This window comes from Chanodichthys erythropterus, chromosome 15 (assembly GCF_024489055.1).
Source record: "Chanodichthys erythropterus isolate Z2021 chromosome 15, ASM2448905v1, whole genome shotgun sequence".
Classification (NCBI taxonomy): Eukaryota; Metazoa; Chordata; class Actinopteri; order Cypriniformes; family Xenocyprididae; genus Chanodichthys; species Chanodichthys erythropterus.
The window spans coordinates 7,283,504-7,309,670 of record NC_090235.1 but is presented as its reverse complement, the minus strand read 5'-3'; the positions used below and the strand labels follow the sequence as shown (position 1 = coordinate 7,309,670).

General features: G+C 34.3%; 1 protein-coding gene across 4 annotated transcripts in view; it reads right to left on the bottom strand.

The window, feature by feature from the left end:
- Nucleotides 1–10,915: 10,915 nt before the first annotated feature.
- The window catches only part of atp1a3a (ATPase Na+/K+ transporting subunit alpha 3a), a 36,671-nt gene continuing 21,419 nt past the window's right edge, over nt 10,916–26,167 (bottom strand). For 2 of the 4 annotated variants that reach the window (XM_067412401.1, XM_067412402.1), the window contains 13 exons: nt 22,412–22,610; nt 22,073–22,317; nt 20,483–20,675; nt 19,965–20,277; nt 17,503–17,653; nt 17,203–17,371; nt 15,736–15,890; nt 15,491–15,614; nt 15,222–15,367; nt 13,373–13,503; nt 13,118–13,219; nt 12,932–13,023; nt 10,916–11,965 (listed from right to left, as the gene is read on the bottom strand). In XM_067412401.1, coding sequence (XP_067268502.1) covers nt 11,937–11,965; nt 12,932–13,023; nt 13,118–13,219; nt 13,373–13,503; nt 15,222–15,367; nt 15,491–15,614; nt 15,736–15,890; nt 17,203–17,371; nt 17,503–17,653; nt 19,965–20,277; nt 20,483–20,675; nt 22,073–22,317; nt 22,412–22,610 — 2,049 coding nt within the window. In that variant the 3' untranslated portion in view covers nt 10,916–11,936. Of the gene's footprint in view, nt 11,966–12,931; nt 13,024–13,117; nt 13,220–13,372; nt 13,504–15,221; nt 15,368–15,490; nt 15,615–15,735; nt 15,891–17,167; nt 17,372–17,502; nt 17,654–19,577; nt 19,713–19,964; nt 20,278–20,482; nt 20,676–22,072; nt 22,318–22,411; nt 22,611–26,167 lie in introns of those variants that run through there. The other 2 variants (XM_067412404.1, XM_067412405.1) reach the window with 2 other exon arrangements.

The following is a 26,167-nucleotide window of genomic DNA, read 5'->3' as shown; positions in this document are numbered from 1 at the left end:
CAACCAACCAGCACAGAGCTCACGGAGCAGGCGTGTGTGTGCATGCGTATGTGTGTTTGTCGCAAAACAATCAAATCATTTTATTCATTCTGCACATAAAAAATTGATGGATAAATGTTTTACAAACCTATGTACTGGCAATGGTAGAGAATAATACCATCATTTCAATAAAGTTTTAGATTTAACTATTTAGATTTATTTATTTTTTTGCATGTTTGAATAAAGCAAAAACATAAGACAGCTTACATAAAACACACACACACACATGCATGCACAGTTGCACATGATTTGGACTCTAATATAAGCACACATTGAAGACAGGAAAATCCAAAGCAAAGCATCAGTGTTGGAGGTCAATACCTCACTGACTCTCCTTATGATCAAAAAGTCAATGATCAGCTCAAGATAATCAAAGCTATTGATTAAACAGACCAAATATGACATCCACTACAGAGTACACTGTTTCCATTCAATGGTCCATGTGTCCAGCAAAATGCCACCATGAAATGTCATTATTTAATATCTATAAAATGCATTATATTAGAATATTTTCTATTATACACTCACTTTTGCACATTTGCTATTATTTAGCCTATAATTTATATTATGCAATTATATAAGAAAATAAAATCATTCTTGATACAATATTTTTATAGGTAGCATTTATGGTATGGATATTTTTTACACTACCACAATATAAAGTTTATATCTCTGGATTTCTAATATTTTATATTGTTTTGATGTGTATGCTGGGCATGTGCTTCTTCACTAATGAAATATAGAGCAATAAAGAGAGAAGATGATGCGTGCTCGCGCGGCCAGAGCGTCTGGAGACTGACCAGCTGCCCTTTGACACTGAGGTCGTGAGCTAATGGGCTTTGCACAGCTTTGCACATTGTGTGGACAAATGGTATTTTTTAACGTTAATGTCAGGGTTGTTTTTTCTCCATTTTTATTTTGATCGTCAAAGCCTTTAGGACAATAAGTTGTTGTTTAAATTGTTGGTAAAACTGAAAGATCGATACTATTTTGCAGCTTTTTGCCGAGGTGGGCGAAATTAATACCAGTGTGAGAACAACGAACCTGACGAGTCCTTCAAGACAAAACATAGTAAAGTTCACACTCATCTATACTCCCATTTAGTTATAAAATTCAAACGACATTTCCACACTAATATTTATTTAATATCTTGAAATATTAATATTATATTTCACCGATTTATCACGTAATTATGCAATATATTTACGTGATTTTGAGTTATTTGCATTAATAATTAAGATAATACTTCACAAAAAATATTTATTTTGTAGCATATGCATACATATGATAATAAATAATTACATACAACTATACTTCTATCCTTAAGCAGTATGTAATACCACAAAAAGGACGTGCAGAATAAATCAAATACTGGACCACTGCGTATTTTACTTCTTCCATTTAGTTATCATCAACAACTGCACGTTCAGTTTCCTTTTAGTAATTCTGTCATTTGAAATGTATATATTTATCATATATCTAAATACACATTAAGCAAATTAAACAAATATATTCATAACATAAATTATCAAAGCATGCGCAGGCATTAATAATACTCTTACCTGACGTACACGCAATTTGCCTATAACTAGCATTTAATAAATGCATATTTGCATTTTTAAATTCAAACATCTAAAAGTTCTTTCAGGTCGTATAATAAAAAGACTGTAGTAAACATTCTTTCAGTTCCTAATCGAAATATGACGATAGGGTTTAAGACACTAGAATTAATATTAATATTCAAGTTTGTACATAAATTTGCGTTTAATTTACACTCAAGATTTTAATATGTTCGTTAGATTCAAATCTTATGAAGAGCATGTTTGCATTTTGAATATGCAAAAATGCAAACATGTTAATGCATAATTAAACAATACATGCAAATGTTTCCATATTATAAATTGTAACCACTTAGCAATAATACAAATGTTACATCATGAACATCGCACATCTAAAAGTAAATATTGAAGCAATGAAATAGCCTACTATTAGGCTATTTAAAATAAATTGTAAATTCGATTATTTTTTTCTTAAGCACTACACTAAAAAAACCCAACAGCAAGTTATTTGAAGGTACGAAGAACTAAAAAAACTTATTGCAAACACTGGATTAAACACTGGACTAATCGAAAAATATTAAATTATTAGACTATAAACAAACATACGCGATTACATTTCAGTCTGTTCTGAAATAGAGTGAACACACGAAAAGTTTAGATATTGTATATTTGCTAAATAATGATAAAGCTGAAGAGTAATAAAAACCTACACACTCACACACACACATACGTGTGTGTATCTTTTTTTCTTTTTGCAGAGAAGAAATAGAAACGTCTTGTTAAATAAAATATTCATTTAACAAAGGCAAACCGTAAAATTGAAAGGATAAGATCCAATCTTAAATCCGTGTTTTCTTAGTCCTCAAATTGTGTCTTTAGAATAACTTTACTATTAAAAACTTGATGACAAAAGAAAAAAGAAGAAAAGAATGTGAGGAAAGAATGAGAGAAAGAAGGGTTACGTAGGGTGAAGTCAGGTAAAAGTGGACACTTTTTTTGACAAATTAAAAAAATATATATATCATTAAAATAGCTATACACACAATGCTCAAATTTCTAATGTCATAAATGTACTGCTCTATTAAATATAACTTAAATACGTTGCGTCGTGAAGCCCTTTACACTGCCAATACAGCTTCCTAAAGACAGACAGACCACGGAGTTTAAACCTGGAAGATGTTCACTGAATCTTTGTAGTTGGTGTCAGCACGTCTCTGAATGTCTGTCTGTCTTTCTCTCAGTCTCTCTAGATAGAGAGATACCAGCCGCGCGCTCCAGACTTCAAACGCTCGCGCGCGCTGGGAGGAAGTGTCTCTCGCTCCCCTCTCGACCTGTCGATATCCCGATGGCAGTTCGCTCTTTATAAAAGTCACAATTCCATCCTTTTAATTGATTTCTCATAATTAACTCAGTGTGTTCATCGATTTTCACTCGACGGCGCATCGGCCTCTCTATCCGGGAACACACCGGTCGCGAACATAAGGCCTTATTATTTTCGCGTTAACTGAAGCCGAATAAATATTGACCACATTCAATATCAATTAAAGCCCAACGGCACTAAATAATCCCACTGTTTTTGCCACCGGGGTCCCCTCGACAGGTGGAGAGGTCGTCAAAATGGAGGGAACACGTGTATTTTAAAGAAGGATTGAGCACGTGCGCACATTTCCCCCTTGGTTACGCTTCCTCTGTTCTGTCATTTTCTAACCTATAGATACATTTACAAAAGCATTAAGCAAATTACACAAATATATTCATAACATAAATAGTCAAAATATGCATCCCGGACATCTACACCTTTGTCTGACTAGCCATGTTCTGAGAGAATAAGGATTACAAATACATGTCCTTGATTTTTGTGAACCTCTTTAAACTTCTTTAAAATGATTACAATAAACCAATTTCCTATGCAAGCTAATCAAAAATATTAGCTAGTGGGTGAAAGGTGAGGATGTTTCCAAGGGCCACTAGGTCCAAATTTCTACATTGTATTTTTAAAAAGGTAAGAATCTCAGACTATCTGAGACAACCAGCTCTGAAATTCAAGAACAGAGAAAGACAGCGAGAGAGCAAAGCAAGGACAGGAGAAAGGTTTATCACGGCTTTATCAAACAGGCACCTGACAGGATAATGGTCACTAACTCAATGTGTAATTATCAGAGAGCAGGAGGGTCAATCTTGCACATACTCTATGCATCTATATGAAGTGAAAAACCCAAGCTTAAAGTACCATTTCTTTGCCAATGACAGTTACTATTATTACACTTCCCATTTTCACCATTGTATTTTTCCAAAAGGTAAGGCCATGCTTTTAAATATGAAATTTAGTTATGAACAGGAATGCTGAGGCAAAAGAGGCTGAATGGAGGGGAAGCAACAGAAATATAGAAATGTTTGAAGGAAAGAAACGTTCAGAGAGGAAGGGAGTGAATAAAGGAGCTGAGAGGGGGGAAAAAAAAGTGAGGTGAACAGAGGAAGAAATAAGATGGTGTAAGAGTGGATCAGAGAAAGCGAGAGGGGCGAAAGAACGCGGGCGGAGGGAGGGATGTAGAGGCCCCTTCTCTGTAGAATCAAACCCCTCATGAATTAAACGCTTTAAGGCTCTGAATAGGAGGCACGTGCAGGAGGCCTCCGAGAATAAAAAACGCTCACCCCATCTGGCTCTTTCAGGGAGAAAGAGTGTGCGAGAAAGAAAGTGGAAGATCAATGGGCGTGACATGGCGAGAAACCGATGGAACAACAACCAAGTGCGACATATTTGGGGACTATGCAAAAATACTGCATTAAATAGTGTTCATGTTACTAACATGAGGACCCAAACTTGAACCTTTTGTCTGAGTTGTCATCACCAACCTTTAATATGTGAGCGACCTTCAGACACTTTTTTCCTGCATCCCTCACCCTCCATCTCTCCTTCTCTCACTTTCCCTTGTTGTACCCAGCATCTTGGCTGTTTCCATGACGACCGAGTAGATACTGATGGGGAAGAGGGGCACATTTGTGAGAAAGCCTGAGAGTTATTGAGGGTGGGACATTGACACATTTGAAATCCATCATACTTGACTTAATGAATGAGATTTATAAATCTGCATGTATAAAAATTGAAGCGCAGGGTTATATTCGTCTGTAATACTCTAATGAAACTGGTACAGTACCATTAGATAAAATGTTTGATTCTTAAAGTCATTGTGAATTCAAAACTTATGCTATTTACTTTCTTTAAACAAGATTCATCGGTGCACTCTGTTCCAAAGAAAGAATATTTGGCTTTGTAATATTTCATCAAAATCTTCAACAACTTTCCAATGGATAATATCATTTTTTTGTCATTAAATATCCTTCTTCACTTTTAAAATAACATTTCATGTTGACTTCAAGCTGCATGCAAGTATTCTTGAGATATTATTGCATCAATGACTTGATCATGATCAATGAATTTGGTGTGGTTGCAGATATTTATATGGCCAAAATGATTAAATGATGATAGCTTGTAATGTACATCAATGAGATCTTAATAAATACAGCAGACTACTTACATAAAATACCTAAAAATATCAGCTATCACTCTATATCTCACAAGATGATTTTTAAATGCTTAGTTTTCTGATCAAAACATAATACAGTGCAATAAAATGATGATTGAGAAATGTATAAATATGTTTCTCAAAAGCCTGATTGTATTTGATACTCCCATTTTTTCATGATTTTTTGAAAAGAAAGAAAAGAAAAAAGAAAGAAAGAAAAGAGGAATGGATAATCAAAGAAACCTAAATTGCCTCAGTCCAGTAAGTGTTCATCTTGAAATATCACTAGCAATATAAAAGTTATTCTTATGTTTACTTTATAAAAAGATTTTAAAGCAAAAAGATGTGACCTGAAGGTGGACATTTTTAGAATTATATAAAAAGGTGTTTTAATTGCTGAAAAAAATGTAGTAGATTGTGTACAAATTTTTTTTAGCTAATTTTTGGTCATGTTAATAATTAGTATTTTGTGTATCAAATATGATACAGTGGGATTTATAGGGTTAATGCCAGTTAAGATAACTTTTTATGGTTCAGAGCTCTCAACAAAGAAAAGGAATATGTCGAATAACACTAATAGTGCTTGTCATGGCTCTATTAAATCACAGATAGACTACCGCACCTCAGTCATCTCTGGTCCACCTGTATCTGCTATACGATCCTTCGAGCGCATCCATAATGCTGCCGCTCGACTTGTATTTAACCTCTGGAAATTCTCTAATTTTCCGCCTGTGCTCATCTCTCTACACCGACTGCCAGTAACTAAGAATTAAACGCAGGACACTGTTCCTAGCCTGCAATGCTGCCAATGGCCCACAGAACCATTACCTAAAATCCTTCATCAAACTCATACACCCCAGTCTGGTCACAGCGATCAGCCACTTCTGGTGGCTTAAATCCCCTCAGTGTAAAGAGTTCCTGCTCGTCCATCCATTTCTATCCTGGTACTTCATTGGAACAAACTCCAAATATCAAATATCAGAAGAGCTGATCAGTTAAAATCAAATTCAGATACACCTTGTCATGTGTTACCTCCACAAAAACATACATTTGGCTTCATATCAAAACTTAATTAATCCACTGCTTGTTCCACTAAGATTTAGTGTGAATTGGTACTACTGCTACTGATTAATCAACATTAATTTCTTGTGTATTGGTTTCTTACTGGATCTTTAGGCCAAAGCTTTGTACATACACTGGAAATGCAGTTTAAAATGGCTGCTGTGTTTTGGAGCATAGCAATTAGTATATATATATATATATATATATATATATATATATATATATATATATATATATATATATATATATGTGTGTATGTGTATGTGTATGTGTATGTGTATGTGTATGTGTGTGTGTAACCAACAAACCAGTCATACCAGTTTAAGGTGTAGCCTACTTTGGGACATGGTGGCTGCTCAACTAGCCAATAACCACCTTGCTCCAACTAAAAAACAACTACTGTGTTCCAAAACACAAGATTGATTTTTTTTTTTTTTTTTTTTAGTTTGTTACTATCGCACATTTCTCTGTACTTGACTCTAAATTTGAGATTTGAGTTGAGTCGAGTCGTTTTTGAGAGGAAGCGTCTGTTAACATCATGTAAACAAACATTTTATACAATGTAAATACTAACGTAGTCTAAATACAAATCGGTAAGGTAAGAGCCTCATAATCACAGTTTATAACCAACATATTAGTTAATTTGCTAGCAACAAAATAATTTACGTCTTGTTTTTAATCCCTTTTGGCTAGAACACAAGAATAAAATAATTGCAGAATAACTTTTCAATAGTAGGCTAAATCTTGTCAGAAGCCCCATGTGTGCGAAGAGCAAGCAAAAGTGTGCATATGCATAAATGTGTAAGAATATCACCTGGATATAAGGATGAACTTCGATACAAAGAATCTTGAATCTCCATTGAAATCTTGAACTCGGCGTTCAAAAAAATTATCAAAAGGAAATCACATGATTTGGCGAGTTTGGTCGCCATCTCGCGGTGTGAATCGATCTCTACAAGGATGAAACATCAAAGTTATGAACGGTAAGTCTCACCCCAAATGCCTTGAGAAGAATTACTAAGAATTGAACACCACATATGAAGTAAAATCAGGTTGAGTGAGTCTTAAATCATAGATTTCAACAATTTCAGTAACCACAAAAGTTAGTTTAAGTTAAGTCAAAGTGCACTAACATGGACGCTGACGAACAGAAGTCCAGTTCGCCTCAGGAGGTAACCATAGCAACAGTTTGCCGCTCAAGATGTCATTATGGTTTATTTTAGATTTACATATAACAAATATATCACAAAAAGTATTTTACAGCCTACATTATATATATAGGCCTCAAGAAAACGCGCGAAAATGACTTCCTTTTTACTTTTGTTTTATTTTGTTATGCTAGTTCCTCAAATTCTTAGTTTTGAAGAACAGAAGTTGATTTGAGCAACTGATAATATTATTATTTGAGAATTTGTCCTTTAAACACGTCAAAGTTGAACTCTTTACTTGAGCTGTTTGAATAGGCCTACAACTATTGTAGCAAAGAGCGCCATCTTATGAAATGTGTAATCATACATAGTCTGTTTGTAACCTGTTAGTGTGTGTAAAAATAAAAATAAAGTTTCTTTATTGGCATCGATGGTTTCATGAAGAACCTTTAACATCCATAGAACCTTTCCATCCCACAAAAGGTTTTTATAGATGAAAATAATATCTTAAAATGTTCTTAACACTAAGAAAAAATGGTTATTTTAAGAACGGTTCACAAAAAGGTACCAAAAATGGTTCTTCTGTGGCATTGCTGTGAAAACCCCTTTATTTTTAAGAATGTACACAAGAGCCAAACCTGAGCTGAATGAACATGACTGCCATCCCCACCTGCACTCACTCACACACCCAAACACAGAGCATGTCCACAATTACTCATCACCCAAACATTACTGGTCAGCCCGATGACCCTCCCCCTCTCGGTGACCCTGACGACCTAGGCACCATGGCAACCCTGTGACCTATCCGGTTCAACCTATCAGTTGCCAAGGAGACAACCTTGGAGCACATCTGACCATTGCCCCCTCCCTTCCCCCTTTCTGCTGAGACGAGGCAAGCGATCGATATTCTATCACACAGAACAGTGGAGCGAGAGAGGGAGAGGGGGAAAGGGGGAGAGAGAGAGAGAGATTGGGGGTCTGCATTGAGCAGAAAGATTAAAGCAGGCAGGACAGCTGACAAGGGGAGCGTGTGTGTATGTGTGTGTGTTTCATAATGAGGAGACATATTTCTGTTATTTTGGAGAGTTGGCTTCAAGGCATGTTTGTAATTCTGTTTTTAGAGGTGTGGTTTTGTGTGTGTGTGTGTGTGTTTGTGAGCCCTCTTCATCATCAAAATGAAACAGCGGCTGAATGTAACCAGGGAATTCATCAAAGACTTTACTGCAGCCCGTCTCCTCCTTCTCTTTCATATAAAAACCCAAACTGTATATATATATAACAGCCTGTATAAATATATAAGGTGTTATAGGCCCTTTGTCTCTATCTGTGTGTGCAGGCACTCTTTAAACGGGGTGACCCACACCTCTAGGTGATATGGCTGAGAAAAAGCAATTTTATTTTATTTATTTATTTATTTACAGGATTTATTTTATATCTCAAATTAAATTTATATCCTTCTGTTTTGAAATGGCATTGAAAAACAACATCCTCAAAATGACGAATGTTACTAAAATATTAGTGAGTGGTTTCAAGCGAGATGTTTAATGTGATTATTGTTGTGTTATTATTTTGGGAGAAGCCACCTCTATAAATGTCGTAGCACTGAACTCATAAAACGTACGATAAAGAAGGTTATAAACCTGTGAGAGTGAATTAATGACTAAAACCATTAACAGTCTTCAGAGTTCAGAGAAAACCCATTACTGAGGTAAAAGTTCTCACACTGTCTATGTTATCGAACAAACAGCTTTGATATTTTTATTATCTGACTACAATTAGCTTGCTGAATCTTACAAACCTGGTCAAGAACATACACTGTAAAACAGAACTGTTAATTTAACTTAAAAAAAATAAGTTACCTGGTTGCCTTAACATTTTGAGTTCATTGAAATTCAAAATTTGAGTTAATACAATGAAGGCAATTGGTTTAATCAACAGAAACTCAAAATATTAAGTTATCTTAATCACATTAAAGGATTAGTTCACTTTCAAATGAAAATTTCCTGATAATTTACTCACCCCCATGTCATCCAAGATGTTCATGTCTTTCTCTCTTCAGTTGAAAAGAAATTAAGGTTTTTGATGAAAACATTCCAGGATTATTCTCTTTATAGTGGACTTCAATGGAGCCCAAACAGTTGAAGGTCAAAATTATAGTTTCAGTGCAGCTTCAAAACGTTCTACATGATCCCAGATGAGGAATAAGGGTCTTATCTAGAGAAACCATTGCCCATTGTCTAAAAAAAACAAAAAAATAATAATTATATAAGTATTAACAATAAATGCTCATATTGAACTAGCTTTCTTCTCTATTAGAATTCCAGCAGTGTAGACACTGCTAAGTGTATTACTGCCCTCCGCAGGTCAAAGTTTGAACTAATTGTTATATACTTGCACTAGCATATTGTAGATGACAATTCAAACTTTGACCTGTGGAGGGCAGTAATACACTTAGCAGTGTCTACACTGCTGGAATTCAAATAAAGTAGAAGAGAGCTAGTTCAAGATAAGCATTTATGGTTAAAACGAATAAAATTTGTAAAAAAAAAAAAAAAAAAAATTAGAAAAAGAGCGATAGTTTCTGTAGATAAGACCCTTATTTCTCGTCTGGGATCGCTGTAAACTGTAATTTAGACTTCAGCCGTTTGGGATCCATTGAAGTCCACTATAGAGAAAAATCCTGGAATGTTTTCATCAAAAACCTTAATTTCTTTTCAACTGAAGAAAGAAAGACATGAACATCTTGGATGACATGGGGGTGAGTAAATTATCAGGAAATTTTAATTTGAAAGTGAACTAATCCTTTAATTTTTGAAGTTGATTTGACAAAAGAAAAAATGTTCTTATTACAAATTATTGTAAAATTATTATTATTATTATTACAAATATTTTTTTTTACAGTGTAGGTTAAATTTCAGCCCAAAATAATATAAAATAATAATAAAATAATATATTTAATGATATTTATTCACATTTCTCACCCCCAAACTACCATTATCATACTGCAAAAAAATATATTTTACTTAAATTGTAAAGTATTTATATATCATTTCACTATTTTTGTACATTATGATGGTTTTAACTACAAAAACAACACACCTTAATACAGAAATGAGTACATAATGAGAATCACTGAACTGAAGACATTTGGATGCACTACAATATGATTACTATATTATTAATATTGTGCTCAAATACCTGAGTGACATGTGAATGCATGTTTAAAGGGATAGTTCACGGCAGATAGTTGACAGCACCTATTGACTTCCATAGTAGGAAAAAAATACTATGTAAGTCAATGGGTGCCGTCAACTGTCCAATATTCTTCAAAATATCTTCTTTCAAGTTCAACAGAAGAAAGAAACTCATACAGGTTTGGAACTACATAAGGGTGAGTAAATGATGAACAAATTTCCATTTTTGGGTGAACTATCCCTTTAAATGTCCTGAAATGGCCATAAATCACACAAAAGAAAGTGTAATATTTCATTACAATTCATGCCAGACATCAGACACAAAAACAAACTGACGCCAAGCTGAGAAAAGAGAGATCCTTCTTTTTTATTTCATTTTTTGCTGTTGATTCACATATTGGTACATTGCTTTTATTCCATTTTTTTCTGCACTTATTTAAACAATGACATTAGAGAGAAATCTCTTTTTCCTAGGACACAGAAAGATTGTATTTTCTCTTTTTTTTTACGGGAATAGGGAAAGGGGGGACGGATAGAGAAGGGAGGCTTCTTCACATCGTTCACAAACAGACGGGGACGGACAGACGGACAGAAGGAGCAAGAGCAGGGTGGGAGGGGTTCTGTGCAGGGTAAAAGGGGAGGGAGAGGAGGAGAGAGAGAGAAAGAGTGAGAGGGTGGCAGTGTGCTTTGTCATGTCTGAGAAAAAAATGAAACCAAGCAGCTCTCAGACACTTCTAACATAAAAAAATATCGAACAAAAAAGTTATGAATGATTAATAAAAACAACACTCAGAAAAGAACAACGACATGGAAAGAAAAAACACTGAGGAAGGGAGGAGGTGGCAGGTGAGACGGGACTGGTTTGGAGTGAGGCGGCTGTCTTCCTCTCTTTCCCCAGCAGAGGGCGAGAGTCTAAATGAATTTCATGATCATTAGGTTGTTTGTATTTGTTCGATGGCAGGACGGAGAGGGATGTACAACAGTAATCTAGCGTGGCAGTGTTTGTACAGGAGTCCCTGTCGGCCGTGACGGAGTCTAAATGCAGCTGCTGGGTTTGGAAAGACGTGATGCATGACATCCATTACAAAAGCCGTGCGTGTGCACATGCTAACAGTGTGTTTAACAGTATTAGTAAACCTTACAAATATGATTCTGGCAGGTTCAGCTGTAGTCTTTGGGCAGGAAAAAAACAGGTTTGTCATCTTCCTCTGTTGTTGGTCCTCTCGTCTCGTCTCATTTTTTTATTTTAGTAAAAGAAAGGAGATAGGACATGTAACAGTTGTTTCTGTATTGGTTTTTTATAGCTTATAAAGAAGGAATGGGTAGAATGTTAAAAAGTGATAGAGAAAGAGATTAAGAAAGAGAGAGTGAGGGAATGAGGGAGAATTGATGAGTGAAATATTTGACAATTCAGTAGTATGTCTCCTTTTCAATCCAACCTGCAAGTAAAACAGGGAAAAAGGCCGTAATTAAAATTCAGCATCAACAATATTAAAGTCAAATATTCACTGAATATTCATATAAGAAACATTGTGAATACTACGATTTGCACTTTTTGCAATGTGTCCTTTTCTTGCCACTTGTAGGACTGATTTAAATTTTAGTAACTAAAATGTTGAGTTGTTAAGTTTTATTCATTTTCATGAATCAGTTCAAACTGTCAACTTCAGTGAATCGATTCAAAACTCTGATTCAGTGATTCATTTGCATTATCAACAAAACATAAAATATAAGTAGGTCAGTTTAGCTTTTTATTGCTATGTATTGTTTTTATTCGTCCTTCTGGTTCACTTAGTAAAAAAACATGATTTATTTTGAAATATAGATATTTTATAGATATATAGTTATTTTAAATATTTACTTTTTGATATAAATATTACTTTTGATATAAATATCGATATTTATGTATTTTCTCTGACATTACCACTGAAAAGTTTGAAAAATTATTTTTTAAAGAAATTAATACATTTATTCAGCAAGGATGCATTAAATTTATCAAAAGTGACAGTAAAGACATTTATAATGTTACAAAATATATATATTTTAAATAAATGCTGTTCTTTTGAACTTTCCAATTATCAAATAATCCTAAAAACATTTTTTTTTTAACATTAATAATAATAAAATGTTTTTTCAGAATAATATATTAGAATGATTTACACATATTTTAAATTGTTTACATTATTTTTCAAATGTAATACTAATAATAATAATACTTGTTTCAAAAACAAAGAATTTTTTTCAATTTTTTACATAACTTTTTCCAAAAAATAAAAAATAAAAAATCTTACTGACCCCAAACATTTGAATGGTAATGTCAGAGAAAATATCAATATATATATCAAAAACCAAAAAACTGTAAACAATTAATATATATGCGTGAGAGAGTAATTCAGGCTCTGTACCTCCTGGGTTTCGGCGCAGGATAAGTTTTCGGATCTCATCATAAACAAAAATTAAGAAGCTGTAAGGGAACGCACAGAACCACCAACTTGGCCTAAGTGAAGAAACGAGAGAAAAAAAGAGAATTCACATTATTTTAATTGCTTGGTAATGTTTCATGAGGAGGTTTCTCTGTAGGCAACACTCACTTGAGAGGGTACATCCTGAGCGCCACATCCATGCCGGGGCAGTAAGACAGGAAGGCAGCGAGAGCCGTCTCCTCAAACAGGCCGAAGATCAAGATTTTATTCCTACAAACAAGCATAATCTTTTAGCTCAGCGACCTTGGTTTAGTCACTACAAACCCCAATCTTTAAATTTGATCCAACAAATGATTCCAGTAAACGTAGAATCTTAGTTTTAAATCTCTCTTAGCACCAACATATTGTGAGGTAGATACTAACTTCATGCCCTGCTGGAACACAGAGTTGCGGCGAGTCTTGCAGATAATCACGTCGGCCCACTGCACCACCACAATACTGACGAAGAAGGCTGTGTGACAAGTGAACTCCACAATCTTCCTCTGCTCATAGGTCTAAGAGAAAGAGATTACTGATTATACATTCTTGCATGCTCCACGTTTACATATATTACTGTTCAAAAGTTTTTTGTTTTGAAATTAATGCTTTTATTCAGCAAGGACCAGTGTTGGGGTAAGGCATTACAAGTAACTTGAGGTACGTAATCAGATTACTTTTTCAAGTAACACATTACTTTTTCAATTTACATCAAAATATCTTTAAAGTATTTTTTTTTTAAATAAGTAAAGCAAGTTACTTTTTCACATTTATTGACTGACAGCTCTCCTGTCACCATGTAGAGAGAAATAAAGTGCAGAGGTGTTGTGTGCGCTGTGTGAACATGATGGTTATTGTAGTTTGTTATTGTAGTTTGTTATTGTAGTTCTAGACTAAATGAGAATATGCATTTACTCAAATCACTTGCATGTATTCAATCTCACTTTATTAACCAATGTCTTTGCTGCTGATCTTCAATAATCTAATTCAACCATACTAATAAGCAAAAATTACTTTAGATTTAGAAATAAGAGTGTTGAACTTTCTTTCTCCTGTATCCTATTCTTCTGTATTCCAGAATGGCAGCACAGCTGAAATGTTTGTTTGAGCAGCGCCCTCTACTGTACAGGCATGAATATGCATTTCCTTTAGCCTGAGTTTCACTTTTTGTGTGAAAATGAATTTCACTTTTGGTGTGAAAGGGCCCTTACATTTGCCAAAAAAACTTTTGTTGTTATTAAAAAACAAACAAGCAAGCCCAGCCCAGGTGAGAAAAAGTAACTCAAAAGTAATGTAACGCATTACTTTTCATAAAAGGTAACAAAGTAATACAATTAGTTACTTTTTTAGTGAGTAACACAATATTGTAATGCATTACTTTTAAAGTAACTTTCCCCAACACTGGCAAGGATGCATTAAACTGATCAAAAGTAACAGTAAATACTTTTATAACATTACAAAAGATTTCTATTTCAAATAAATGTTGTTCTTTTAAACTTTCTTATTCATCAAAGATATCCTGAAAAAATCTGTATTATAGTTTCCACAAAAATATTAAACAACAAAACTGTTTTCAACATTGATAGTAAGAAATGTTTCTTGTGAATCTAATCGGTATATTTAAATGACTTCTGAAAGATCATGTGACACTGAAGACTGAAGTCACAGAAATAATCTACATTTTAAAATATAAAATAAAACAGACTTTTTATTGTAATATACTTTTACTGTATTTTTTATAAAATGAGTACCATCAATGCTTTCAAAAAACCTATTGACACTTAACCTTTAAATGTTTGTGTACATTATATTTTTGCTAGATTTGTTTAGTTTTTTGTTATCTATTAAACTTTCCCTGCATTGATGAACACTTGTGAAATATCCCTCCAAATGTGTTCTATAGCTCTATATAGATGCATCTTTATTAATTAAACTTCTGTTCTGCACTTTAGATGCACTTCCTGTCTTGAAAACCAGCATCTTCTTCTTTATTGTTTTGGTTTCTTGTACTATCAAGAACTGATTAATAGCCAAGATGGAAGTCAATGGCCAAAGACAGGCCAACACTGAAAATATGATTAATAATTCTTTGTTTTGATAAGACTGTTGAAAACAGGATAGTTGGTGCTTTTTAGAAGCATCTGCTAAATATAAATGAAATGCAATGCAAGTTGCTTTGGATTCTATCACATATGCACTGCATAGTTTGTGTAATCTGATGCAATGTAATGTTTACCCATTGCTGTCCGTAACTGTCCTCCAGGTCATTATTGGAGCGATCGTCCCAGTTTAGCCGGATACCCACCAGCAGGCTGGGAAGCCAGCCGTTCTCAGCCAGAATAACAAAATAACTGAAAAATCCTCCCAGGGCCTGAATCATACCTACATACACATATTTAGAAAGAGAGAGAGTAAGCCACTTTTATTCAGTTCATTTCAGATAACAGGAGTTTAATCGAACCAAAACTCAATAAAGACATTTTTGTAATGTAGCAGCTCACTAACCGATCTGTCCATAGGCGATGCTGATGAGACGCTCGTTCACCAGCTTGTCCCTGTGGGGGTTACGAGGCTGGCGCTTCATGATGTCACTCTCTGCTGCTTCATAAGCCAATGAGATTGCAGGGACCTGAGATGCCATGCAACAATTGGTTAATGTATGAATGTATTGCAGTGAAAAGTGTATTGCCACTAGAAAACAAGAATATGTTGATTATCAAAATAAAACATTAGATGTGAATGTGTCTCACCATGTCAGTGCCCAGATCAATGCAGAGGATGGTGATGGTTCCGAGAGGAAGAGGAATGTTGACCAAGATGAAGAACAGGAAGGGAGTGATCTCAGGGATGTTGCTGGTCAGTGTATAGGCGATGGACTTCTTCAGGTTATCAAAGATGAGACGACCTGGGAGAGGAAAAAAAAACAGAAACACAGACTCATTATTACCTGGGTCATTAAAGTCTTTTCTCTCATTCAACTGGACTGTTTCTGGGTTTGTTGTTGTTGTTTTCAAAGATTTGTCATGATAATTTGCTTTCAGAAAAGTGCTCTGCATTATGCTTGTGCTGCCTAGGAAATCTGTCAATTGTGTTTATTATATGTGATTATTGTGTTTATTATATCCTTTAAATATTACCTACTTTTCTTTACTGTTGTTATCGTTTTTTTAATAATTAAAAAACACTAAAATAAAAATATTATAAAAAAAGACATAAAATATAAAATTATGTTTCTTATATTTTTTTATTTTATTCTTTTTTTATACATATATTTAATATAACCAGAGGTGATATGGTTGTTTAAAATAAATGTTTATTTTGAATTAATTAATACATATTTCAAAATCTTATTCTTATTATTTACTATCAAAATACACTCTCAATTGTGTTTACTATTTGGTTAAATTATTATTTTAATACATTCATATTTAAATAATAATATTTATTAATTGGTTTAAATATTAAAGATATTTTAAAATATTCATTTTATTAAAGCATTAAAAATATGAAATTAAAAATATGATATTAAATTTGGTTTAATTATTATATTAATAAATTCAATTTTAAATAATAATAATATTTATTAATTGGATTGAATATTAAAGATATTTCAAAATATTAATTTTATTAAATAAAAAATATGAAAGTAAAAATACTATATTACATTTTATATATATTTATATTGTATCATATTTTTATTTTAATTATCTGCAATTTAATTTAGATTTTTTTTTACATATATTAAATAAAAACCAAGTCATTTGGTTGTTTTAAATTAATACATATTTCAAAACCTTTTTTTTTTCAAAAAGTTACTATCAAAAACTCTCTATCCTTTACTATTTATTTTAAATATTACCTACTTTTTTCACTGTTGTTATTTTGTTGATTTTTTTATTAAATCATTAAACTATATTATACTATACTAACCATACTATAAAATTATATACTTTTTTTGTCATTTTATTTATTTGTTGTTTTTTGCATTTTGCATAGTTTTTAACATACACATCTATCCTATTTTATATTATAAATGTTTATGTGGACCCCAGGTAGACTAGCAACCGATTTGTAGAAACTAACAGAGATCCAAATAAAGAATAAAGAGCAAAATCTGAGGCACAGATGAAAACAGATGTTTTTTGTTTTGTTGCCCCTGGCTTGCTCTGGATTTCTTTCTACCTTTGTCATATCCTTTGTCTCCCTCTCTCTCGTACCTTCCTCAACTCCAGTAACGATGGATGCAAAGTTGTCGTCCAGCAGGATCATGTCTGCAGCCTGCTTGGAGACGTCTGAGCCCGAGATCCCCATGGCAACACCGATGTCTGCCTTCTTCAGAGCGGGGGAGTCATTCACTCCATCACCAGTCACGGCCACAATGGCGCCCTAAAGGACACAGACAGACAGAGTGTGTGTAAAAAGTCAGTTATTTCCTTAGACATTGTAATTATGATTACTAATGAACAGTTGAAATATTTTCATGTGTTATTTTGGTGAATGTGAGTGTACGTGTGTACCTGTCTCTGGCAGCCCTCCACAATGATGAGTTTCTGTTGGGGAGAGGTCCTGGCGAACACAATCTCTGTGTGATTCCTCAGCACTTCATCCATCTGCTCCTGTGTAAGATCCTTCAGATCTGAGCCATGGATCACACAGGCTTTAGCATCCCTGAAAACACAGACATCAAGAATACAAAATGGATACTCGCTCTCCAGTTGTACCAAAATCAGACAATGTACAGCTTCTGTTATTAAATAAAAAGTGCAATAGTTATTAGATAAATCAGTTTCATATGATCCAGAATTCAGTTTCAGTTTTTGGTAACACTTTAGAATAATGGTCCATCATTTGTATGGTAACTATACAGGAAGTAATGCAGGACTAGAAAAACTTAGTGAGTAGTGAGTAGTACTACATTAACACTTCAACTACTACTATTAACTAATCAGTAAGAAACAACAAATTTAGGACTGAGATAGTTCCATATTAGGTAATCAGTAATTACTGAATAAGACTAGCCTCACAAATTATAAAGAATTACCAATTATCACAGCATTAAAGGGATAGTTCACCCAAAAATGAAAATTCTGTCATTAATTATTCACCTTCCTGTCATTCCAAACCCGTAAGACCTTCGTTCATCTCCAGAACACAAATGAAGATCTTTTGAATGAAATCTGAGAACTTTCTGACCCCCCATAGACAGCAACGCAATTACCACTTTCAATGCCCAGAAAGGTAGTAAAGATATCATTAAAATAGTCCATGGTTCAACCTATGAAGTAACAATAATACTTTTTGTGTGCAAAAAAACACTTTATTCAACAATTTCTTCTCTTCCATGTCAGTCTCGGACGCTGTTCACGTTGTAAACACAGTGCAGCACTTCCAGGTTCTACGTCAGAAAGCCAGCTCATTATTGGCATCAAAGTCCCTTTAAGACAAGTCATTTCACTCGGCGGCCATCTTTGAAACGCCTCTCGGGCATCCTGGGCATCATGCAATCTCTTTGAATGGGGAAACATCAAATTCTCCAAAACTGTTTGCCAACCTTATGATTAAATTTCATATTTGAAATCACCAATGAAATCTAACAACCGACTCATAAATTTAGTTTCTAAACGCTCGAATCAAGACAAAAAACTGTATTTTTCAGGCTGGATCAAGCTAATGCGCGTGCGCACACCTAAATGTGCGTCTCTTCGGAAGCGCGCATCTGACTGTTTCTATAGAAACCGGTGATTCTAACAGCAGCTGAAGTGACGCGATGACTTTACCAGTCTGCGATTGGCTCTTATTTAAAAGGCGGGACTTATTCCGCCATACTGCGCGTTACACTTTCTCCCATTCAAAACAATACGAGTGACACGTCTTGTGTTATTTTATAGTCTTTGGTTAACATCATGTGCATGTGTCGTGCTGCTCACATGAACACCGACTGACACGGAAGAGAAGAAATTATTGAATAAAGTCATTCTTTTTGGGTAGTTTTTGCGCACCAAAAGTATTCTCGTCGCTTTATAAAATTAAGGTTGAACCACTGTAGTCACATGGACTATTTTAACAATGTCTTTATTACCTTTCTGGACCTTGAAAGTTGTAATTGCGTTGCAGCATATGGGGGGTCAGAAACTTGGATTTCATCAAAAATATCTTAATTTGTGTTTAAGAAGATGAATGAAGGTCTTATGGGTTTGGAACCACATGAGGGTGAGTAATTAATGACAGAATTTTCATTTTTGGGTGAACTAACCCTTTAACAAGTGTCTGAGATGTGAGCAGTTGTCTTTTTCACTCTGAACATGGTTATAAAATACATCATAATTATTAAAATGTTTCCTAGTCACTCTGCAGAAACTATTAGTGATCTGGATTATTATTTTAAAGTGAAAAACTTTGGTAGTTTTTGAAGAGTGACTAGGTTTTGCTGCATGTTTTTCCCTGCAGGTAGATACTGTAACTGCATCATTATAGGGAAATAAAAGCTTTTTTTTTTCCATCAATGGACATTCAAAAGTAGCAACGTATTCTACTTTTGTAAAAATAATTAGCAAATATTTTGTTATATTATTGTAGATGCTTTACCACTGACCAAAGGTATTATAGATGTCCTTGGTTGAAATCAGCCTGATGCAATATAGCCAAACAGGACGTGTTCCTGGAACAACATCCTTTGTCATTTCCTAGAAATAATATTCCTATAAAGCATCATAAACTACATCCTAACCCCGGCCTACTTCTAAAAGCATACAATTGGTGGAAACAAATGTTGTTCAAACATAATCCCAATCCTGTAATCTGATCAGTTGATAGGAAAGTAGTTCCAGGATTTGATGTTGATCCAGGAACTTGTCCTTGGGAAAATCATGAATGTTTAGCACATGCCTCCTTTTTTTTTTTTTTGAGGGGAAGAAAGAGGTAAAACGGTTATTTTTATTGATTATTTTATTTTTTATGACATTTTCTGTGTGTACGCTACCTGGGGTTGACCTGGCTGACAGGAATATTAAGCCGAGCGGCGATGTCCTCCACGGTCTCGTTACCCTCAGAGATGATACCGACACCTTTGGCAATGGCCTTGGCTGTGATTGGATGGTCACCGGTCACCATGATGACTTTGATACCAGCTGAGCGGCATTTGCCCACGGCGTCGGGGACGGCAGCTCGGGGCGGGTCAATCATGGATATCAGACCCACAAAGCACAGTTTGTCTGTCTGGAAGTTGATGTCGTCGGTGTCAAAAGCAAATCCTTTGGGGTACTTGTCCTCGGGCAGGAACAAGTGGCAGAACCCTGGATGAAAGAAGGGGAAAAACAATCAAAATGGATTTATTCCATAGTTTTAATGATCCAGTGTTTTGGTTTTCATGTCTTGGATTTACATTCATATTTGAGCTTTTTTGCCTTTTTTTAGTCAGGATAGTGTAGAGGTTACAGGAAATGAAAGAGATTTTTGTTCACATTTTCAATTTTTAGGTCACATCTCTCTATTTCTTACCAAGCACTCTTTCTCCCAGGCCTCCGAGTTCCAGGTAGGCATTCTGGAAGGCCTCCTTCAGTTCCTCATCCATGGGCTGCTCTTTCCCCTGCACTAGGATGGTGGAGCAGCGGTCCAGGATGCGCTCCGGCGCCCCCTTCATCACCAGCAGGTAGTGGCTATCGTTACCCTCATCTGACTCGTGTACTGACAGCTGGTGTGAAAACACATCCAAGCACATGAGAATGAGTGTTAATGAGAACTGAATAATGTGCTGAATGTGATGAAGATGATCATGTTTAACTATCTAAGAATTAAAGGAAAAATCTTAGAAAAATGGCATCGTCTAATGATGGACTATACAAGTCTATAGACATCTTCATACCGAATCATTCTTAAATAATTTAATAAATTATAATTAAAAGGTAAACTTTAGTGTGTGTGTACTGTGTATAATGTATTATGTATATATAAATACACACACATGTATATATTTAAGAAATATTTACATGCATGTACTGTATATATATTTATATAATTTATATTATTTATACATATAAATATTTTATATAAAAATCTAACAAAACAGAAGTGTGTTAGTGCGTTAAATATTGCGTTCAAAATTTAATTCTTTATTTTTTACTGTAATTAATTAATCTAATTAATGTGTTAAATGTACAGCCCTAATATATCTTCTTTTTTATCTTTTAAAAGAAGTCTCTTCTGCTCACCAAGGCTTCATTTATTTGATACAAAATACAGCATAAACAGTAATATTGTGAGGCAATTTAAAATATCTGTTTTCTATTAGAATATATTTTAAAATGCAATTTATTTGTGTTGGTAAAGCTGAATTTTGAGCATCATTACTCTAGTCTTCAGTGTCACATGACCCTTCAGAAATCATTCTGAAAGGATCATTCATTCATTTAACAAAAACTGAAATAGAACGCTTTTCAAACATTATCACTACCTTTCAAAAGTTTGGGATCAGTACGAGTTTCTTTTTCTTTTTTTGAAAAAAATTAAAGAAATTAATACTTTTTTTCAGCAAGGATGCATTAAATTGATCAAAAGTGACAGTAAAGACATTTATAATGTTACAAAAGCTTTCCATTTCAGATAAATGCTGTTTTTTTTTTTACTTTCTATTCATCAAATAATCCTGAAAAGAAATTGTACACAACTGTTTTCAACATTGATAATAATAATAAATGTTTCTTGATCAGCAAATTGGCATATCAGAATGATTTCTGAAGGATCATGTGACACTGAAGACTGGAGTAATGATGCTGAAAATTCAGCTTTGCATCACAGAAATAAATTACAGTTTACAATATATTCAAATAGAAAACACTTATTTTAAATTGTAAAAATATTTCACAATATTACTGTTTTTACTGTTTTTTGGATCAAATAAACTAAGCCTTGGTGAGCAGAAGAGACTTCTTTTAAAAAATCATTTTGGCCACCACTGTATATACATATATATATATATATATAATATATATATATATATATATATATATATATATATACCAAGATAACGGTTGCTGGACTTACAATTAATTCGTAAATCCAGTCACACTGGATACAAAACAGTAAACAAACCTGGTATTTGTTGGTGGAGTTGAAGGGAATTTCAGCCACTTTTTTGTTCTTTTCTCTCATAGCTTTCACGGACCCACAGGAGAGCTCGATGCACTTAAGAAGAGCCGATTCAGAGGCGTCACCTGCAACATCACGCTTCAGGATCGGCAGAGACTCCTGCCCCGCCTTAAACACGGCTCTGTTACAGAGAGCTGCCACACGGGCCAGAGCCAACCACGTCCCAGAGCTCTTATCAAAGGACGCACCTAGTAAAGATCACACAGGGGATCAATATAGTATCTGTCTAGAGCCTAGAAACAAACCAGATCTATCTATCTATGCTATTCTCTAGCATCTTACCAGACTGATCTTCAGTGGTGTCCGCCTCATGGATCTGATTGTCGAACCACATGTGGGCGACAGTCATGCGGTTCTGCGTCAGGGTGCCGGTTTTATCAGAGCAGATGGTGGAGGTGGATCCCAGAGTCTCCACAGCCTCCAGATTCTTCACCAGGCAGTTCTTACGGGCCATGCGCTTGGCCGTGAGGGTCAGACACACCTGAGAGATGGAAACAGACAGATAGAAAGAGAGGAACGGAAACAGAGGACCAGAACAACAGAGCAAAAGGGAGAGTGGTTGAGGCAGAAGTTAAAAGGAAATGGAGGTGGAGAGAAAGAGAACCGAACAGATTTTTTAGTGATATTACATTTTTTCCTAGTGTGGCACAATGCAACATCGTGCATTAATAGAACAGTGTTAAATCAAAAAGAAGCTCTGAGGAGCAAAGCAAGCACAGCACAGATAGGGAAAGCAGAGTGGTCAGAAACATACCCTACATGACAAAAATCTAAGGTAGATTGGCACAAATTCATCTGTTACTTGGTAGGAGCCAGTCAAATTTGAACAGGTATGACATGCCCTCATCATCCAAAGCATGGGAAAAAAAATCACCCAATTCAGATTGTTAAAAAAGGGTTCACTTGTAGTGAGAAAAAACATATGTGCAGACCACAGCTTATTTTCTGAGGTGAACAGTTATCTGCCGTGAACATGCAAAATGCAGTAACTGTATTTTTTGTCTTTTTAGACTATGATCTGACCTGTGACAGACGAGTTTGGTTCAACTATAGAAAATAGAGTGTGTAAATTGAAATAAAAATCAATCAAAATTTTATTTAAAAACTTTGAAATCATTTGAATAATTTTCCAGCATCTGACATAGCTTTGCACTTTGCATAAAACCAAAAATCAAGATTAAGTTACAGAAGTTATAAAGGGCAGCACAACTGTTTTTAGCATTGATAATAATCAGAAATGTTTCTTGAGCACCAAATAATCATATTAAAATGATTTCTAAAGGATCGTGTGACACTGAAGACTGGAGTAATGATGCTGAAAATTCAGCTTTGCCATAACAGGAATAAATTACATTTTACAATTTATTAAAATAGAAAAAAATTATTTTAAGAGATGCACCGAAACTAAATTTCTCCACCGATACTGATAGCCAATTATTCAGAGTGATATCTGACAATACTGATAATGATACCGATAGTTTGGGGGTTCTGCCTTTCATACCTTCTTTCAAATTAAATTAATGATAATTTCAATAATTTCAATAATTAATCATTACATTTTAAAATTATTATATTTTGAAAGAAATGCAAATAAAAACTTTATTCTCTCCATTTCATCAACTTGTTTCAGAGTAACTGGTATCAGTTATAAACAAACACATTACTCAAATTAATATTAACAAATATTAACTAAATTCTGAAGATTAAATTAATATTTCTTAACTTTATGATTGTTTTCAATTCATATAATTACTAATAATATTGAACATCAGAACTGGTTTCTTAGCATTTTCTTTACACAAAGCCCAAATGCAGTGCATTTTGCTGCCCTTTTTTGATGGACAGGATATATTGGCCATGACTATTGGCTGTTTTTAAACTATTGGCTGATAGCCGACAGTGTGAAAATTTGCTTTTTTCGTCCGAATCCGATTATTGGCTGATATTTTGGTGCATCTCTAATTTTAGGTTATAGTAAAAATGCTGCATGGGAAAACATATTATTGTAGTATTTTACAAAAACTTTGACTTTTTTATTATTATTATTATTTATAAACATTTTAAAAATCTATACAAAAAAAAAAAAAAAAAAACAGGTAGTGGAGTGGAGCATGCAAATTCTTCTTATGGACATAAAATGTATCTAAAAAAAAAGAGGTTAACAATAAATTTAAAGGGATAGTTCACCCCCCCCCCCCCAAAAAAATAAAATAAATAAAAATTGTCATCATCATCAACTATCCTTTTAATGTTTTTTTGTTTGTTTGTTTGTTTTTTTTTACCTGAAATAAAATGATGTGTTTTAATGCTAAAGTATAATTAACATTTGCTCTAATAATGTAGTTTATAATATATAAATTAATAATAATTTGCCAGTTTGATCCCAAAAACTAACAACATTACAGTCAAAAAAATAAAGTAAATATATATAATTAATGCAAAAATTACAAATGTCCTCAGTGTCAGTGTAGGCCATGCACAGCCAATGCATATTTGCGTTACATTAAGAATTGCATTCTGACACATTTTGGAATGTAAAGATGCACAAAACTGAGTATGACGTCTGCGTAGAGTATGTTTCAGGCCGAGTTGTGCACCGCAGCCAGAGCCCAATGCACAGCCGAGCACAGCACCGTGAGAGCCCCGTCTCAGAGTGGCAGTCTCTATGTGGCAGCCACTAGCTTACACAGGCAACTAGAGATACCACAGAATAATACTTTTTCAGATTTTCATATTGACCTAGGCTTTCAACAGTGAGAGTCTGTAAAAGAACAGAGGAAAGAAAAAGAAAGAAAGAGACAGAGAGTGGGAGAGAGAGAGACAGCGATAGAATCACGAAGAGTTATGAAGGATTAGAGAGAGGGAATACAGTTCAAGAACACACAATGATATATAACACTACTCAAGCGTTTACTGACATCACACAATCACAGATGAGGAGCCACAACACTTCACTAACACTGTAAAGAGTTACACTAAACAACAAAAGAAATGAACCAAAGACGCAAACAGATGGAATTAAAGGATTGAATAGAATAAACGGACAGACAACGAATACACAAATACACAGCTTATATTGTCCAAACACACTACCCAGCCAAAAAAAAAGGTTGCTGTTTGGATTTAAATAGACAAATGTTTATAAGATGGGATCATTATTACAGTGATTATTATGTATCATGTTATCTGTTTGGCAACAGTCTTTCTAACCCTAAATGATGGATTGTGTAGCTTTTCATTTCTAAAACAACCATGTATGAACAGAAGATGAATCATGGCCATATTCCAGAATGACAATGTCAAGATTCATCAGGCTCAAATTGTGAAAGAATTGTTGGGAGGGAGCATGAAGAATCATTGTCACACATGAATTGGCACCTCTGAGTCCAGACCTTAAATTCATTGAAAGTCTTTGGGACGTGCTGGAGGAGACTTTACAGAGTGCTCAACTCTTGCATTGTCAATACAAGATCTTGAGCCAAAAATGATGCACCTCTTGATAGAAATAAATGTTGTGATGTTATTTCCATCAAGATGTGCATCATTTTTTGGTCAAGATCTTGTATTGAAAATGCACTCGAGCACTCTGTAAAGTCTACTATTTAAATCCAAACAGTTTTTTTTTTTTTTTGGCTGGCCAGTGTATAATCTCATGGAATATTTTCGGAATGGCACACTATTAATATTTAAAACTAGAGAACTGAACCCTGTTATCTGATCTGACCTGACCAGTACTGTAAATATGAAACTAAACGGAACCAAAATTCACTTACTATTTTTAGTCTATATTATTGAACATGCACAAAATGTGTATTCTACAACAAAGCACACTTCATGGGATACTGTAGCCCACAATGCAGTGCATTACTTGACATTTGCTCCATTTCCACTGCGATGTAAAGTGAAATATTAAACATGGACTGCCAATATTTTTTATATTTTCTTACATAAAATATACTACTGTTCAAAACTTTGGGATCGATTCTTAAAGTTCTTGAAAGAAGTTTCTTACAGTATGCTCACCAAGGCTGTATTGAA